At 38.1% G+C, this 19,215-nt stretch overlaps 1 protein-coding gene across 1 annotated transcript in view; it reads left to right on the top strand.

Moving 5' to 3' along the window:
• The window catches only part of LOC122804682 (cholesterol 24-hydroxylase-like), a 491,057-nt gene that overhangs the window by 398,765 nt on the left and 73,077 nt on the right, over positions 1-19,215 (top strand). The window contains exon 13 of the mRNA XM_044074688.1: positions 6,222-6,310. Within this exon, the coding sequence (XP_043930623.1) occupies positions 6,222-6,310 (89 nt within the window). The remainder of the gene's footprint in view (positions 1-6,221; positions 6,311-19,215) is intronic.

The raw sequence follows: 19,215 nt of genomic DNA on the forward strand, positions 1-19,215 counted from the left end.
TACCCATTTTATGATTTTCTGAATCAGATGGGTATGCACCACAGTGCACCGTACCCATTTAATGCTTTTCTGAATCACATGGGTATGCACCACAGTGAAATGTACCCGTTGTATGCTTTTCTGAATCACATGGGTATGCACCACAGTGCAATGTACCCATTTTATGCTTTTCTGAATCACTCAGCAGTTTTGGGTTGTTCTGTTTGTATAACAAATGTGGCTCATTTGCATGGGGGTACTCATTTTCATGTCATTATACACTCATTAGCATGCACTGCATAGCAAACTGTTGTTACCATTTCATGGCCATGCTATGTCTATGTATCACCCATGCTCTGTTTGTGGCTGTGAAACAACTGTTGGCCAGCATGTAGTGAACCGGAGCTCAAAAAATCGAAACACCCCAACAAGCTAATCAAAATACATAGCTTTATTGTTCAAACCGGTTTTGGCAGAAAATGCCTTCATCAGTGAAATATAATCAACATTGCAAAGACAAAAAATACATAAATATTTATATGCATCCCCAACCAATAGGAAACATGGTATGTTCCCGCTCCTAAATGCTAATTACATATACATAAAGTCTCAAGATAATATAGAGTTACACAAAACAATAGTAAGGGTTTAGTGAAAAACATTTCAAAAAATAATGTATAATCATGTATATTAGAAAATGTACATGAAATACAAAAATAGAATCAGAGAATAAGCAAGGATAATAATAATATACACATTATAAATAGAATTGTGCATGAACATGAAATAATGTGTCATAATGAATAATGGAAAAGTCAGGATCCAAATGAGGATCATGAAAATAGAATCTGTTACAGACAAATGTCAACTCAAATGATATAGAAAAAATGTACTTCATAAGATGAAAATATATTGGTACAGAAATAACATGAAAAAGTGATGAACACGTATAGGTATCAATAGTCAAAAAATATGAAGAAACCAAATTCCTACTATATTGAATGATAAAAAAGAAAAATATCGACATGTCAAAGGACAAATAAAGGAATTGTATAACGAAATACAAAATAACTAACCACCGGAAAAAAATATTGAAAAAAATAAAAATAATATTCGGGTTAAATAAAAATTTTCAAAAAATTTTTTTTAAACCCCCCCCCCCCCCCCCCCCCCCCCCCCCCCCCCCCCCCCCCCCCCCCCCCCCCCCCCCCCCCCCCCCCCCCCCCCCCCCCCCCCGCCCCCCCCCCCCCCCCCCCCCCCCCCCCCCAAAAAAAAGGGATTTTTTTTAAAGAAAACAAATTAAACCTTTTTTTAAAGTAGTTTTTAAAAAAAATTTTTCCAAGGATTAAAAACCCCATTGGAAACCAAAATACAAAATTTTTGGTTTTAAAAAAAAAATTATATATGACTTAAAAAAATTAAAAGCCAAAAAAAAAAGGTTCATACACACACACACACACACACATATATATATATATATATATATATATATATATATATATATATATATTTATTGCAACTACCATCCAGTTTACCTAATCAGGCCATGCAGATCATGGCTTTTGAAGGGTTTGGTTGACAATCTCAGGTTAGACTACACAGGTGGTTGTTAAGATAGCATCATTGTTACCTGTGGGAGTACAGCCTAACATTCCCAGTCATGGACATCATCCAGGTCATGGGCAACAGTGCTCCTCCGGCTCAAAATCTGTGACATCTCATCAGGTCACACATGCACATGGTGCTGTATTTCTACCCATTTTCTGTCACCTCTGGGCATACACACCCAGCAACAGCCTCCTACAACTCACAGTTACAGTGTATCCTTTATGTGTCTCTACCCTATATTATAGTATTGAAGTCACCTATCACTATGGCCCTCCAACCTGTGCAAGTGAAGCCATGTTAACCTGGTTTGTGGAGTATCATGATATCTGATATCTAGCATGGCCAGTCCATGCACTGCCCTGTATAGCCTGGGTGTGCCAATGTTTGCCTCATTTTATTCTGTATTGTTTGTGTCATGGCCCTTAAATTTGGAACATTTGCAGCCTCTTTGCCAGTGCTGCAGTGCAATGTACCTGCCTCTGCCTTGTGTGTGGTACTGATGATGCATGTTCTTTCCCACATTCTGCACCCTGTCCTTCAGCTGCTGATACAGCTGTGCTGCAATGCACTGTACCTACATCTGCCTTGTGTGTGGTACTGATGCCACATGTTCTTTCTCAGATTCTGCACCCTGTCCTTCTGCTGTTGATACAGCTGTGATGCAGTGGACTGTGCCTGCCTCTGCCTTGTGTGTCGTGCTAATGCTCCATGTGCTTTCCCAGATTCTGCACCCTATCCTTCTGTTGCTCATACAGCTGTGCTGCAATGCACTGTGCCTGTCTTTGCCTTGTGTGTGGTACTGATGCTGCATGTTCTTTCCCAGATTCTGACCCTGTCCTTCAGCTGCTGATACAGCTGTGCTGCAGTGCACTGCACCTGCCTCTGCCTTACATGTGGTACTGATGCTGCATGTTCTTTCCCACATTCTGCACCCTGTCCTTCTGCTGCTAATAAATGGCTTATTTCGAAGAATGCATGATATATGATCCACTACATAACATCTATCTTGTGGAAATTGACATATGGCGCAGATATTTAGATGATTGTTGGATGGTGTGGCGGGCAGATGCTACATACTTGGAGGAATTAGTTTAATACCTCAGTGGCAATATTTGGGGAATTGAGTTTACGGTTACATACAATTTACAAACCATCAATTTTTGGATGTTACAGTTTCCAGAAATTGGGATCATACCCTAAATACCAAGACATACCGTAAATACCCCCAATACAACACTTTATTGCATGCTTCCAGCATGCATCCACGCCACACCATCCGCAACATACCCAAGTCACAATTCATGAGTGTCAAACGCATAAGCTCAACACAACCAGACTATGAATGAGCCAGTTTAGATCTGTATCATACATTTGTTAACAGAGGTTACAAACAACATGATATTGCCAGGGCATGGGAATGGTCCACCAATATTGATAGGGATATATTATTACAATACAAAAGACATGACATCGATTCATCTCAGTCTACTATGAGGTTTGTCACCACCTATAGTAGAAATCAAAATGCCATCAGGGGCATTATCAATACACATTGGAACATTCTTCTGGCTAATGACCAGCTCAGATCACTTTTGGGATCACAGTGTCATTTTACATACAGGAGAGGCAAAACATTAGGTTCTTTGTTTTCTCACTTCAAACACAAGGAAAGTGGGGGAGCCATACATAAACAAATGACCATGTCTGGGGATGAACTGTTGGGCACATTCCCCTGTGGTCATTATGGTTCTTGCAAACAAGTTAGTAAATTTAAACAATTTACCAGCCAGAACACTAGTAGAGTATATGAATGTAAAATCTTTGAAAATTGCAGCAGCAGCTGGGTGGTTTATTTGGCTACTTGCCAATGTTCGGCCTTTTATGTAGGCCAAACCTCCAGGTCACTCAGAACCCGCATGAATGAACATAGAAGTGACATCAAAAATAAAAAAGAAACTAATGCCCTATACAGACATACATTAAAACATCAAAATGCTCAATTTACCTTTATGATCATTGACAAAATTATTGGTGACAGAAGCAACTCACAAGGATGGCATAGTATTCTCAACCATAAAGAAAAATATTGGATCATTACACTGGGGGAATTATTTCCGCCAGGTTTAAATGACCATTTGTAACCACAATCTCTTATGAGGAATCTATGTCATACCCTACCTATGATGTATTACTACGTTTAGCTTTGTCTGAACTATGGCATAATAGTCATATATAATTTTTATACCATTGTATTTGTCAATGGTTTTATCTGTAATCACTACTTTAGTATGTTTCTTTATACTTATGGTTTATACAGTCATTATTACGGAATATTATAGCAATAACCCACGCCTGGGTGTGGGTAATGCTAAATTTACCCACGGTTGGCGTGGTTTGGTCCCAAGGGTGAAGCCCGAGGGACCAAAAGCCAACCGTGGGTAAATTTAGCATTACCCACACCCAGAAGTGGTTATTGCTATTATATGACATTATTTAAGAAAGAAACTGTTACTTTTCTTAAATAATGGCATAGTATAATGCCTGTTTACTGCCCTTCCGCAGATGTCTGGCATCCGGCAGTTCTGATGTACTGCGGCGCCTGCGCAGTACATCAGAGTTGAAGCAACGGAGAAAGCAAGATCTCCGTTGCTTTTATGTCTCGCTATGTTAAATGAGTTTAACATGGCGAGACAGTTTAAAATAAGCAACGGACATCTCCGTTGCTTATTTTAAAACTGTCTCGCTATGTTAAACTCATTTAACATAGCGAAAAAGCAACGGAGATCTTGCTTTCTCCGTTAAAACACTGTCTCGCTATGTTAAATGGGTTTAACATATGAGACAGCTTTAAAATAAGCAACGGAGATCTCCGTTGCTTATTTTAAGCTGTCTCGCATGTTAAACCCATTTAACATAGCGACATGTTTTTAAAGCGAGTTATACTAATGGAAAAAAGTCCGGGCAACTGGACCTTTTTCCATTAGTATAACTCGATTTACAACGGGCACGCTGGCCAATCAGCGTGCACGTTTTGGGGGGGTCATGGTATAATATGTATGTTCATATTATCGTGTGGTTAGTTATTTTGTATTTTGTTATACAATTCCTTGGTTTGTCCTTTGACATGTCGATATTTTTCTTTTTTATCATTCAATATAGTAGGAATTTGGTTTCTTTATATTTTTTGACTATTGATACCTATACATGTTCATCACTTTTTCATGTATTTCTGTACCAATATATTTTCATCCTATGATGTACATTTTTTCTTTATCATTTGAGTTGACATTTGTCTGTAACAGATTCTATTTTCATGATCCTCATTTGGATCCTGACTTTTCCATTATTCATTATGGCACATTATTTCATGTTCATGCACAATTCTATTTATAATGTGTATATTATTATTATTATCCTTGCTTATTCTCTGATTCTATTTTTGTATTTCATGTACATTTTCTAATATACATGATTATACATTATTTTTTGAAATGTTTTTCACTAAACCCTTACTATTGTTTTGTGTAACTCTATATTATCTTGTCACTTTATGTATATGTAATTAGCATTTAGGAGCGGGAACATACCATGTTTCCTATTGGTTGGGGATGCATATAAATATTTATGTATTTTTTGTCTTTGCAATGTTGATTATATTTCACTGATGAAGGCATTTTCTGCCGAAACCGGTTTGAACAATAAAGCTATGTATTTTGATTAGCTTGTTGGGGTGTTTCGATTTTTTGAGCTCCGGTTCACTACATGCTGGCCAACAGTTGTTTCATTGGTATTTTCGGGCCGTGCAGATCCTACGTGCACAGCACAGTGTTCAGTTGCTGAATGCCAGCTATTGTCTCCTTTTACTACAGAGGGTATGGCCAAGGGTTGGGAGCAGAAAGTCCCTGAGCTTGTCAATACAGTGCTGAAGGTATTGCCTTCACTAGGTGGATTTCATACTATTTGTTCCAGATTGTATTCATTTTAATGGCAAATATCTGGGTGCAATGACTGTAGTTTTATTTTATTTTACATCTTGGAGTTTAGTCAGGAAACCCATATGCTCTTCAGGGGACCTGAAATGTGTACAGTACATGCCTATAATATTATATTCGATAAAATAAACTACAAATAAAAAAAATATATTTATGACTTTATTTTAGACAGAATGTATCATAACAAAACACAGGTCAAGTGCCTTGACACATGGCGTTCTTACAGCATAAAAACTACATGCAACACACACTAAAAAAACATAAGTATAACCAATCATCAGGCTCCACTGGTTAAATAATTAACCAGTTAAAATATTTCCAATTAATTTTAGTAATTTCAGATTGTTCTGAAAGAATTATTAGGATTCCACTTGCAGGAAGATTTTTCATGTGAATGAAAGACATAATTTTTCAGCTGATGAGAAGGGCACTTTGACCTATGTATAAAGTGAGTAAGTGTTCTAATGTGTACATCGAATATGGCCTACAGATGAAATAAAGATATGAATGGCTTTCCGAAAAAAATTCCAATAATTATCAAAATCTTTTCCTCTGGTGTTATCCTTTGCATGAAATCTAATTTCTCTGCTTAGACTTTAAAATAACTATTAAAGATTAATCAGAATTCTGTTCCATTTCCAGTTCAATACCTACATAATGGGCAGAATGGACAAATTCTTCAAGGCTCCACTGACATTTGATCCAGAACGGTTCAGCCCAGATGCTCCCAAGTAAGTATTTCATGATATGGTCTGACAACGTTTTGACAGTGAAAAAGAGGCACTCATGTTTACTGATTCTGCTTGGAAAACAACTAATTAAAATGAAAAAAAGGTTGTTTTCACTTAAGGTATGTAGTTAATGAAGCTGAAACATCTGCTCACTGGGTAACTTTTACCAAGAATAGCAGAAAGCCATAAAAGTAATGAAACTGTAGTAATGTCTCACAGGTGAACAAATTAAATGTGCTGAAAGGGATAACAACAGAAATGCATTACATTTTTGATCTGTAGTGAAAAGAGTTCTTATTCCTCTGTTCTACGGTCACATGCTTTCTCTTTCATTCTGTGTACCATTCTGTTGACTTTCTTCTGGATTGCTTCCAGCATGTTGATGTCCCATTCTTTGTATGGTATCCAGAAATGCCCATGTCCAGGACCTCGTACAGTGGGATCATTGCTCCTTTGCTTCAGGAATCTTACAAAGAAAACTATCATTGTGTCAGGTGCATGAGGCATTCAACCTTCCCTTATGCTTAACAGTATACATAGGGGGCATGTTGATTTGTAAGGAAGCAGATCCTGTACTGTGTTATTACTTAATTATTCACATAGCAAGAATTTGGAAAGCTGTGGGATAGCCATAATGGCTACCTCTGATTTCATTCCCTTATACTGTCATGTACAATTTCATTCAACCACCTTCCATTTTTTCATCTGCCTTGTACTTTCTTCCAAGTTTTTCCATCAGACTAGACAGCAGCATCTGAGATTTTATTTTTGCAAAGGAAGTTTTTTTTTTTTTTGCAAAGACTACACCACAGCATTCTGTACACTGTAACCTCTGCCACCTTGCTCTGCTCATAGTAGTCCAGTCTGAGGTAAATACCACTCATACCTCTAAACTACCCAGAATTTTGCAGAATGTCCATATTTTTATCTTATATTTTTGTTCTCTTCCTCATAAAATTTGTTGTTCTGTGGCAAACCATTGCATACTGCATTCACTAAATAATGACAGACATTTGAGTTTCAGAATTCATATCCTTCTGAAAAATGCATGCTAATGCAAAACCTGTTACTCTAATAACTTTCTAAATTGATAAGTGCAATATTGAAAATGTGTTCCTGATGAGGTTACAACTTCTCCATTTTTTATTTATGGATTATCTGAAATGGATCCCTTCATCAATTTCTCCAGTATTGGAGGGAAATATTCATTTTTTTTTTTGCTGTGTTTGAAGCACCGTTTGTGCTTCTGTTTTTCTTTGGGATCAGCAGTGTTCATTGTAAATGCTAGCACTTCTCATATGCTAATGAGGAGTGCCGAAAATGGTGAAACACTGCTACCCTGTTTGCACCCACCTCTCCCTATTGCTGATTGGCAGAGAAGCTTGTACAGTAGAAGTTACACACCAATTACAAACATTTCCTGCAAAATTTAAAGAATAATCACACAGATTTGTGCTCTCACTCTGTATTTTTTATTTTGTTTTCTTTATTTAGGTCATAGTTCTCAACTTCTTTGCTCAAGAATCACCAACAAAACTCCAAAATCTGGGATAATTTTTAAATGTTCCATTGATTCTGGTAGAAATCCTAAACCACAACATGTTTTGGATTAACATGCCTTTTTAGAAGAAAAAGAAGCATGCAGCTCTAATGTCTGCTATTGTTGACTGAATGTAATCATAAAGTGATTTATCAGAATATAAAAAAGTTTGACAGGGACAACATATGAGGCAAAATCAGGGTAGTTATGTAAAATCAGGAGAGTCGAGAGGTATGCCTTTTGTTCCCTTTGAGAGACTACTGTACTGTAACCACTGTTTGTACAGCTATGATTTCTTCCATTGGGTGAGTGCATAATGCATCCCTGCCTACGTGCTTGCAGAAAGAGGATGGCTGCCAGTAGCAGCTTTGCTTTAATTCCTTGCAAGAGTAAAGAGAAGGGAGAGGATCAGCAATTCAGAAAAGCAGCACTAAACAAGCAATTTTGGAGAAGGATGTCCACTACTGTTTGCAAGGTAACTGCTGTGACTTACCCCTTGCTGTTTAATTACCATGAAACAATCACTGATCAGGCATAGCAGGAGCAGTGTCACTCAATGTATTGTATTTTTTGAAGTCAGTGTAAACATGATCATTGTTATGACTTCTTGTGTGTGTGTGTGTGTGTGTGTGTGTGTGTGTGTGTGTGTGTGTGTGTGTGTGTTGTCAAGTCTATAAAGAGCAGCAACTTCACCATAATTGCTTTCACTTTTCAACACAGTCAGACATCAGTAGTTAATGCACACAATAAGTGGATATCCTTGGTAGTCTGGGCAGGATGTACAGGAAAGCAATGGATTATTGGTAGAATGACACAGAGAGTAGCATCACTTGTCATTCTTATTGAGTTCTTGGCTACATCTTATTTTGTGTGGAGTCTTCATATTCATCTGTGTCTGTGTGGGTTTTATCCAGGTACTCTGGTTTCTTCCAATACCCCAAGACATGTTCTTGGTCAATTGATGTTCCTCAAATTTGCCTGTAGGTAAGCATGCAGTGTGTGTGTGTGTGTGTGTGTGTGTGTGTGTGTGTGTGTGTGTGTGTGTGTGTGTGTGTGTGTGTGTGTGTGTGTGTGTGTGTGTGTGTGTGTGTGTGAAAATACTATAGGCTAGTACATACATAAATCTTCTAAAATGCTGTTGGCTGGCACATACATAAATCATCTAAGTAGTGAAAAAAGTATCTTTCAAAAATATGGCTTAAAATGTGTTGCAGAGCAGCTAGACTTACAGAGCTACATGAGTGTATCACTCCTGGCTGCATAACTAAATAGATTTTGACACAAACCTAGTAGAGGCTTTGCCTTGAGCCCTGTCTAGTCTAAAACCAACCCTACTGAGAGGTAAGCATAGACTTTCAAGAGTTGTATGCAACCTGGAGGCACTGTGGCCATTATTTCTTTAATTTTAATCATAATCAAAATTCAAAAGTGTGCACAGGCAGGAGCAGTGTCACTCGATGTTTTGTATTTTTTGAAGTCAGTGTAAACATGATCATTGTTATGACTTGTGTGTGTGTGTGTGTGTGTGTGTGTGTGTGTGTGTGTGTGTGCCTGTGAAAATACTGTTGGCTAGCACATACATAAATCTTCTAAAATACTGTTGGCTGGTACATACATAAATCATCTAAGTAGTGAAAAGAGTATCTTTCAAAAATATGGAATAAAATGTGTTGCAGAGCAGCTAGACTTACTGAGCTACATGGGGATATCACTCCTGGCTGCATAACTAAATAGATTTTGAGACAAACCTAGTAGAGGCTTTGCCTTGAGCCCTGTCTAGTCTAAAACCAACCCTACTGAGAGGTAAGCATAGACTGTCAAGAGTTGTATGCAACCTGGAGACACTGTGGCCATTATTTATTTATTTTTAATCATAATCAAAATTCAAAAGTGTGCACAGAAGGAGTGGATGGGAGCTGGAAATAGTGTAGGTATCATTTCTTTAACTTTCCTCATAATCAGTCCTCAGCAAAGTGCACAGAAGCCTTCTATAGTATGTCTACTAATAGAATACTGTCTAGGAGCAATAAGTTGAAATATATTAATGTGATTGTTATTTCTTTCACTTTTCTCACAACCAAAATTAGATGTATATGCAGATGGATATCCTTTTTGTGGGTAGGAATAAGGAAAATGCATGCTGCATATGTATGTCTGACAGCAACAGGTTGAAATAACGTGAATGTGTTGTACTTGTTCTTTCCCTCTTGTCCCAATCTGGCATCATAGGGGCATATGGGTGGTGCCTGTCTTTTGGAATTAGGGGTGAAGAGGCATTCTTGGAAGCTGTATTCCAGAATCAACTTGAAATGTAGGACTGTGGCCATTTGTCCTTTTTACTTTTGTCCCAATCTAATACCAGGAGGATATACAGAAGATGAGTATTTTTGTACCCGTCTGTGCTTTCACTTTCATCCCACTCTAGCATTAGCTACACAGATGTTGACTTTCTTTTCTGGAGGGAGGGGGTACAGAGATGCAGGCACCCATTGCAGGTATAATTTATGTACCCTCACAAGCATTTGTCTCTTCTGTTTATGGGCAATCTCTTTCTCAGTTTACTGATAACTACTGTTTTGTCAGGTTTGAACACTAAGCCTACAGGAAAACAAGCATGAATAAACTGGAAAGAGTACAGTGGAAATATACTAAGGGCATCCATGGATGTGAAAATCTAAGTTATTATGAAAGACTAAAGTAGCTGAACTTGTACAGTGTCTCTTACAGATATTTAAGAGATCTTATTCAACTATATAGGGCATTTAGGGACAACTACCTCTGGGAATGTTTGGGGTTATCAAAAAGTAGTAGAAAATCATCAGATAACCTATGTAGAAGATTCTATAGGAATGAGAAGTGTACTAATTGGTTCTCTGACAGAGTAGCTGATGCTTGGAACAGACTACCAAATTACATTAAAGCAAGTACTAGTGTAGATATTTTTAAGAACAGCCTGGACATTTATTATGGGAACAAGTGTTCTGGCATATTGGCAAGCTAGAAGGGCTTTAATGCCCGTGCTTGAAACATTTGTATGTATGTATGTAATCTCCTCCCTCCTGCTCTCTTTGTGGTATTAGTATCTATACATTCAACTCTGACTTAATGTTCCTTTTATCACTTGTCACGAATGTTTACACCCATTCTTCAGCATTGGCTTTCTTCTGTTTGTTCTCCCTTTTGTGGTTGTATTACTTACTCTCTTCATTCATCTTACGATATTCTGCCTCCTTTTTCTGTACTCCTGTAAGAATCTCTGCCCATTTCCTCCTGTCTTCTGCCGTCACCATCCTACCTTGTTTTTCTCACCACATCCTTTCTGCTTCTATACAGGCATGTCTGTTTGTGTAGTTGCTGTACTGCTTGATTATACCCCTGGGAACTGCTTCGCAGCACTGTTTGGGTTAGGCTGGGTTGAGTTGGGTTGGATATGCAATGACTCCATTTGTCACCATGTAGTGTTGCCTGGTTGCTCAACCATTGCACAGAGATGCAGTGCATCTTTATAAATCCCAAACATCGCATAGCATTCATTTATTATTTCATACATGCAGATGATTTTGGCTGCTGTTGTTTTTATTTATTTATTTATTTTTTTTAGGATAATTCGGAAGCAGACACATATTATCCAGTCACTGGAAGGTTTTGCTAGCTTACTTCAGGCAAATAAACAGAGATTTTGCTAAGGCAGGGACAATATTTCTAGACAGTCAAAATTCATTTACTGTACCATGTTCATTCATTCATTCATTCATTCATTCATTCATTCATTCATTCATTCATTCATTCATTCAGTTACTCACAGATTCTAGAGTATTGCTTTATGATAGAGTTATGGTGGATCTAGTGCCTATCTTAGCAACCTATGGGAGTAAGACAGAGAGCCAGTACAGCATGGGATGACAGTTTGTTGCTGTGTAGAATCACACTCACATCCATACCCCCCCCCACACACACACGCACACACACGCAAGCATGCATAATGACAACCTGAAGTGTCAAAATTAGTAAATGTTTCCCAGCAACCACAGAATGTCAAGAAGCAAGTATGAGATTCAAGCTGCTGTATCCAGCTATCTTCAGAATATTTTCTCCTGGATGGTTAAAATCAGTTTTTGATGCAGAACAGGCTAAGGAGCAAAAACAAGTTTGTCCAACAAAAAATGAGCTATCAAACAGAAAGGGATTCTGTTTATTATTCTTCTGATAATAAAGCTCACAAAGAGGCTTTGCCAGTGAAACTTTTTCCAATGTTCCAAAGAAAGTGCTTGAGAGACAGAGAAAAGCACAGGCATTTAGTAGAGGAACCCGGAGTATGTTGAAAATGAACCAGAGACTGGAATTGGGAGATGAAGATCAACAGGAAAAAAAACAGCAACTTGAAAATTAATGAATAATGTGGGATTACAAAGCATCAACCACATTTGTGAAATATGGTGGAACAAGAAATCCTGGAAATATTGGACGTTTTTGAATTTGTTAAACTTGTAGGGGACTCCAAAGCATATGCCATACTTCATGTCATTAATGTTTAAAAGAACATTAAGGAGATGGGAAGAAGAAGAAGGAAGGAGATAACTGAAAGTAAAATGATTTTTGTTCTTAACAGTATTTTTATAAAATGTGACATATACCGCTTGTTGTATAGTTAAGCTTTTTCAGTTGTTTTTGTGTGTAAACAGGTGCCCTTTTTTCTTCTTCTTTCTTCTTGTTCAGTTTTAAGAAATGTAGGCACTGCAATGTTAAAACAGAAGAAAGCCTGGACAAAAGAGCATGATATCAGTAAAATCAATGTGCCTTTTCTTACGTTTGCATAGGGGAATGACCAAATTAAGACCCTTACATCTAACACCAGGTTTTAAGTGGAAGCAAGTTAACAAAAGAACATTGAATGTAATCTAAAAGTTTTCGTTTAGCAAATACATGTTCACAGTGCAACATGAGAAGCTTGTAGTTGAAAAAGCTTGTAGTTGAAGGCAACTGTGTATCTGGTTCTCACGTTTCTATGGAGACAAGCTGATAAAGGGAGTAAAAACAGAATACATTTTCTTTCAATGGCTAAAAGATAATGTTTTCTGAAAGCACTCAAGCTGTTTTCTGTATCTGTGTGAAAAATAAGGATAAGTCAAAAACAGAAAGCACTTAGTGTAAGTAGAAGCATAGGCTGTACCATGCATCTTAGTATGGATAGCCTTCATTATAGGTCAGTTCAACACTGTAAGTTTAGCTGTCAGTCTGGGACATTTGTCACCATTAGTAAACCTCATTATTTGAAGATGTACATAATTTTGTGTGTTTGTATTAAGTTAATAGTTTATTGGGATGTTTATTTTTTGTTTGAGGGTTTTTAGTAAAACAAAGTCTTGCAAGATGTGACATAGGTTCAAATGACTATGACAAGAAAAAACTGTAGAAAAGATCAACCTGCCAAACATTAGTATATGCATGTAACACAAAAGCTGAAACTAGACATTTAAAAAAAGCCGTTATACATAACAGGTGGGAATAATAACTTATCATAATGGCAACACTTTCCATGTCATCTTCGAATGTGAATGGTCTCACTGATATATATAAAAAAAGAAACAGTAGTGAACTATATTAAAAATGCCGAGTGCAAATAGCTGTGATACAGAAGATGCATTTGGAAAGAACTGAGCATGTGAATTTGATAAAGAAAGGATTTCAGGATGGTTATTCAGCAGAATGTTTGGGACAAAAAAGGGGAGTACTTACATTAATTGTTAGAGAAGCTCCAGTAGCGATAGAAGAGGGGGGAACAGATAATAATGGTAGATTTGTAGTAGTAAGAAGCTACTGGCAAGGGAGGAGGATTATGCTGGCATGCATTTGTATTCCATCTAAAACTGCTACAATGGAGCTTAAGAAAATTCTGAGAGAAATAATTAGGTTTCAACAAGGAATATTACTTATAGCTGGGGACTGGAATTTGATTTGCAACAGTGATGATGTATCTGGGGGGGCCAAGAAGGGAAAATATAACAAATGATTGTTCATTTCGGATCAGCAATCATCGTCTTTTATGGAATCTGTATATTCTCACTCTACTTGCTTGAGTTTTTTACGGGTAGTCCTGCTTTCTTCTATCTTCCAAAACAACCTGTATTCAGGTACACACCCTTTTGCTGTATGTCCTTTCTTCCCACTATGGTTACAATCATTAATTAAATGAGAAAAGTCCCCACAAAAACATGATTTAAGCTAGCGGGCATATATTAATGTTCCTCCATGACCAGCCACAAAATAACACTTGGCAAGTATTTCACCGTTTTTTTTTTTTTTTTTCACATTTCAAAACAGTTTCCAACCTCAACCCTCCATTTCATAAGTTTCTTTCATCTTGTATTTCACAATATTATCAACATCTTCACACATAACCCTGCATTTATTTTTTAACATTGTCTTCTTCCAGTTAACCATTTCTAAACTGCAGAGTAAGATTTTTTTTTAACATTTAAGTTGCTACCAGAAAACAAATAATTGTTCCATAAATAAATATCCATCTTTTTGTTACACAGTTCCAAGGTTTTCATCATCAGTCCATCAGATTTAAATATCAAGTCACAAAACTTCTCTGTCCCAGTATCTATAAAAGACCAAATTTCTTGAACTTTAAAACCCCGAACAGTTAAAAGATTTTCCTATATGTAGTATCTATCTATCTATTACAATGTCACTTTTGGTCTTATACTAACAGTCGGTCTTCTCCTCTTTTTAAAAAACAGTTTTACTTACAGTTAGATGCTGCTGTCCTTTTAGGCCTACTGTCCTGTCACTGCTGCATATGTTTTAGTTACTGCATTATCTCGTGTCATAAAACCAGATACCTTCTCAATTTGTTGCTGCTTTCCTCTTTTACTTTGTCATTGCTGCATTCTCTGCTGCCACATCACCTCGTTCCTTCTCCACATTACCATCCTCAGGAATTCTGAAAAAGTTATCTGCCATCTCACCCCATGAAACAGCAGAACTCCTGCTTGATTATATGTAACAGTCCATCATCTGCAAGCCCTCCTGACAGCAGTTCTGTTATCTGCACCACTTCAACAGACTCTCTCACTTCCTTGTCCACGGAGACAGCTAAAACGATGCTCATTTGTAACATCCACCACGCAGAAATGCGAATAGCTATGCTGCAGGAGATACATTCAACATTAAGAAAGACCTGAGCATGTCACTGATAATGAAAGGATTTCAGGATGTTTACTCAGTGGAATATCTGGGACAAAGGAAACTGGGAGTACTTATACTAATTGCTAGAAGAGCTTCAGTTGTGATAGAAGGGGGGATAATAATGGTAGATTTGTAGCAATAAGGGACTACTGAGGAGAATTATGCTTGCATGTACTTGTATTCTGCCTAAAACTGATACAGTGGAGTTTAAGAAACTTCTGGGAGAAATAGTCAGCTTTCAGCAGGGAATATTACTTATAGGTGTGGACTGGAATATGATTTGCAATAGTGAGGGTGTATCCGTGGGGCCTAGAAGGGAAACTATAACAAAGATGGTTCATTTCTGATCACCAGTCATTGTCTTTTATGGAATTTGTATATTCTCACTCTATCTGCTTGAGTCTTTCCAGGTTTTTCTGTTTTCTACTATCTCTTAAAACTTACTACTTAATTAGCACTTTAAAGTGTCCAAGTAGATAGCATTTATCCTACAACTTGCAGCATGGCTCCTGACCAAAAAAAAAAAAAATCCAGGAAGAGCCAACTCACTTTCCCATTTAACAAATAAATAAATAACCCAACAGTCAGCAAACCTTGATGGGCAGTTACTTGCATGGTAAAGTATGTGGCCAGCAGTTCTGATGATTTTAAAAGGCATGTACACAGCAAAATACAACAGACAAATGCAGCTGCAGTACACAGGCAGCTGTTACTACACAGCTAAAAGCAGCAAAGATGCATGTCAAACAGTTGTGTATTGGTGGAACGTATGTGGCATATTCAGGAAATGACCACGTCTAGTATGAAAATGCATGACATACGTCAGTGTAGGTTGACACCTTTGAGTGTAGGGATTTGTTGCAAGTTCACCACCACCACTAATCACTGTTCATTTGGGCAGCTTATTGTGTGGGAAAGAGTGATTGAAGGCTTTCTGTCTCATCCTAGGAACTAGGGCATGACGTGGTGGTGTGGTATGGTTGGCCCAAATGGAAGGGAATAAAAGTACTGTTCCACAGTAATTCATAGTGGCATTAAGAATTAGATATAAGAAAAGTCCTCTCCATTATTCTGGACTGTAGACAAGGCACCTGTGTCTATAGTCACCCCCAATATGTCATCTAAGGACAGGAGACAGCAATGCAAGTTAGAAGAAGGGAAAGAGGTAAGAGTGGGAAATTAGTGAAGCACTAGGGAAAGAAGTTAAAAGGTTGGCAGATCAGTGTCGCATAAAGATATCTTTAAAAAAAATCAGCAAAGACCAGTGTAAATTTCTCAATAAGAAAGCAACACCGCTAAGAACCAACAAGGTAGGCACAACAGCATCCATCAGGACATGCCAAACCTTATTGCATGCATGCTCAACATTCATAAAGGCTTAGCTTGTAAGGTTTCCACATTGTGCTGAGCCTTTCCACTTCAGGCATTACACTGCCACTGAGGTTCACCCCTCATGAGGGCCTCGGCAAGGACAGCAGTCCCATGGGGAGTGACTACTGCTAATTAGCCATGTGATCTGCCCCAAAAATGTCTGAACTTCCAATTTGCTCAGCAGAGTAAAATTTTAGTCTAGGAAGAAAAACTGATTGCTGTAAAAACACAGAGGTCACCCATACACTCCTATGGGACTAGTCATGGGAAGGTAAGGTCAGTGAAAACATAGATGTATGTGCTAGTATGTTTGTGATTGTGTATGTGCAGGGTTGTAGGGGTATTAATAAGGCTGCTTGAATGTGTGCGCATGTGTGTGTCTGTGTGCTTATACCTGGGTGTAACTACACACTGTGGGAGTTATGTAGGGAACCAAGAGTTTGGATGTGTGTGTGTGTGTGTGTGTGTGTGTGTGTGTGTGTGTGTGTGTGTGTGTGTGTGTGTGTGTGTGGCATTATGCATGCAAATGTGGGGGGATTGTTTCCTGATTGGATGTGTGTGTGTGTATACAGGGGGGTGCCTTTGCTAATGAGATGATGCATGGCTGCTATGACGAATGCTAGTGTGGGCAAGTCTGACAGTGTTAGTGTTCGATTCAGAGCCATGGTAATGAACCAAAAACAAGGTCTTTCTCACTGAGGCCATAACTATCTCTGAATCACAGTTTCTTACCTTTGCACTAACTGACCAACTTACACTGGGCTCTAGCATGAATGGTGAGCAGTTCTTTGAATCTTAGGGATGGAGTGTGCTCATCATAGCACAACATTTCCAGGTAGAGGCAGAACTCACAGTGACTGTTCAGAAGGTGGGTGGCACTGAGCCAGTAGATTTCCAACGCTGGTATCTAAATTTAGTGATTCCTACAGAGGTATTTTGGAATGGAAAGGAAAATATCATTAATCTTCCCTTTGCTCTACAATTATGAGGGGCTTTGTAGGATGAAACTGATGTCCTAAAGACTTGACCAACAGTACATTCCTTAAAAATACTTCATACTTGGTACAACATGGTATGGGTTCCTGGGTAAATATGAGACTAACTGCCCTTATGGACCATTTTAACCCTAGCCAATTTCCCTTTCAAATGTGAGAATCAAACCTTGTACTTTGTGTTTGTGAAGTAAACAAACTAACCATTATACCGATAACCAACCCGTTGGTGTTTGTGTCTTATATCAGCAACATGCTGTAATTTGCAGTGACATAAATGGTTCCTTGGTTCTGCCCTGGGAGTTGTTTACTTTTATTCTAGAACTGACATCATCATTAACTGATGTCATCATTAACTGACATCATCATTAACTGACGTCATCATTATCAGAATTAGGAAGTGGAGAGCCTGCCAACCCATATAAGCTAAACAGTGCTGTTGATTTAGGCTATTATGCATACACTACTATTACTCTTTTATGAAAACATATGCCAAAACACATTTGTTTTCAGACATCAAATGAATACATGGGTGGCAGAGTGATGTCACTACTGCTGTTTCACAAAACTTGGCTTTCTGGTTTGTTTTCCAGTTGAGATGCCTTCTGTGTGTTGTTTGCATGTCCTCCCTGTGTTGTGTGGGTTTTTCCCGTGTGCTTCAGATTCTTTCCACGTCCCAAAGATATGCAGATGTAGGTGAGTTTTATTTACTTATACATTGCTGACTGGGTTAGTCCCATTAGGCTGGCTGTTGACCTCTTTTCAGGGGAGACCAGTGATGGTATTTATATGTTCTAGGAGAAATTTGGCCAGGACATGGGGGAACATCCACTACTCTTTGCAGCTGCTAGATTGTGCTGGAGAGTTTATAGGTGGAAACTGAGAATTTGGAGAAAAAAAAATTGTTCAGTATAGTTTCAGAATGTAAGCAAAGATTCCTGAAGCTGTAATGCTGAAAACTTAAGCACTGTGGCATCATGCTGTGTTCTATGCTCATTGAGATAAATGTTTCTGTTGTGTGATTTGCGATTGTTTACACTTCTTTGTGGTATCCAAATGTTATGTTCACGTGTGTGTGTGTGTGTGTGTGTGTGTGTGTGTGTGTGTGTGTTGTAAATGGAAGCCTGTTTTGCACTGAGCAGCCAGGCACACTTCCTGTTCTCTGAACATATAGCATTCCCCACACTTCCTGTTCTCTGAACATATAGCATTCCCACACTTCCTGTTCTCTGAACATATAGCTTTCCCTTCTTCCTTATTGTATCGGTTCCCTTGCACATTTCTGTTTGTCGATCTCTGACTGTGTATCTCCTCTGCATTTATAACTGGAAATTGCCCCATTGGCTGTATGACTGTATTCCAGTTTAATAAACCACACCATGACTTGTATTCATCCATCCAGTTTCTGTGTTCAAGGCATTAGGTAAGAGGCACACTGCATCCTGACTGTTCTTAACATGAAGATACCCTTCATAAATGTCATTCTCCATTGTGTCATTACAGCAGTTTAATCTGAACCTGCATTACTGTATCATTTCACAGATTTGACTGCTTTTGGTTATAATAACCTATGGAGACCATGGGTCTCAAATGGGTCAACTGAGAATTCCTATCAGTCATATAAAGTAACTCTAGCAGAAAATGAACCTAGGATCATATGGTTCATTAGATATAACTTCTCAGTTTTTCTGCAGTACTAACTTGATTTATACAACTGTAGTCTGCACGACAATATACAAAAACATTCCTTAATTATGGTAATATACAAGAATCATCTTAATGTGATATTAAAACTGCAGAAACAACTC

This window comes from Protopterus annectens, chromosome 6.part0 (assembly GCF_019279795.1).
Source record: "Protopterus annectens isolate FY-2018-M chromosome 6.part0, PAN1.0, whole genome shotgun sequence".
NCBI lineage: Eukaryota > Metazoa > Chordata > Ceratodontiformes > Protopteridae > Protopterus > Protopterus annectens.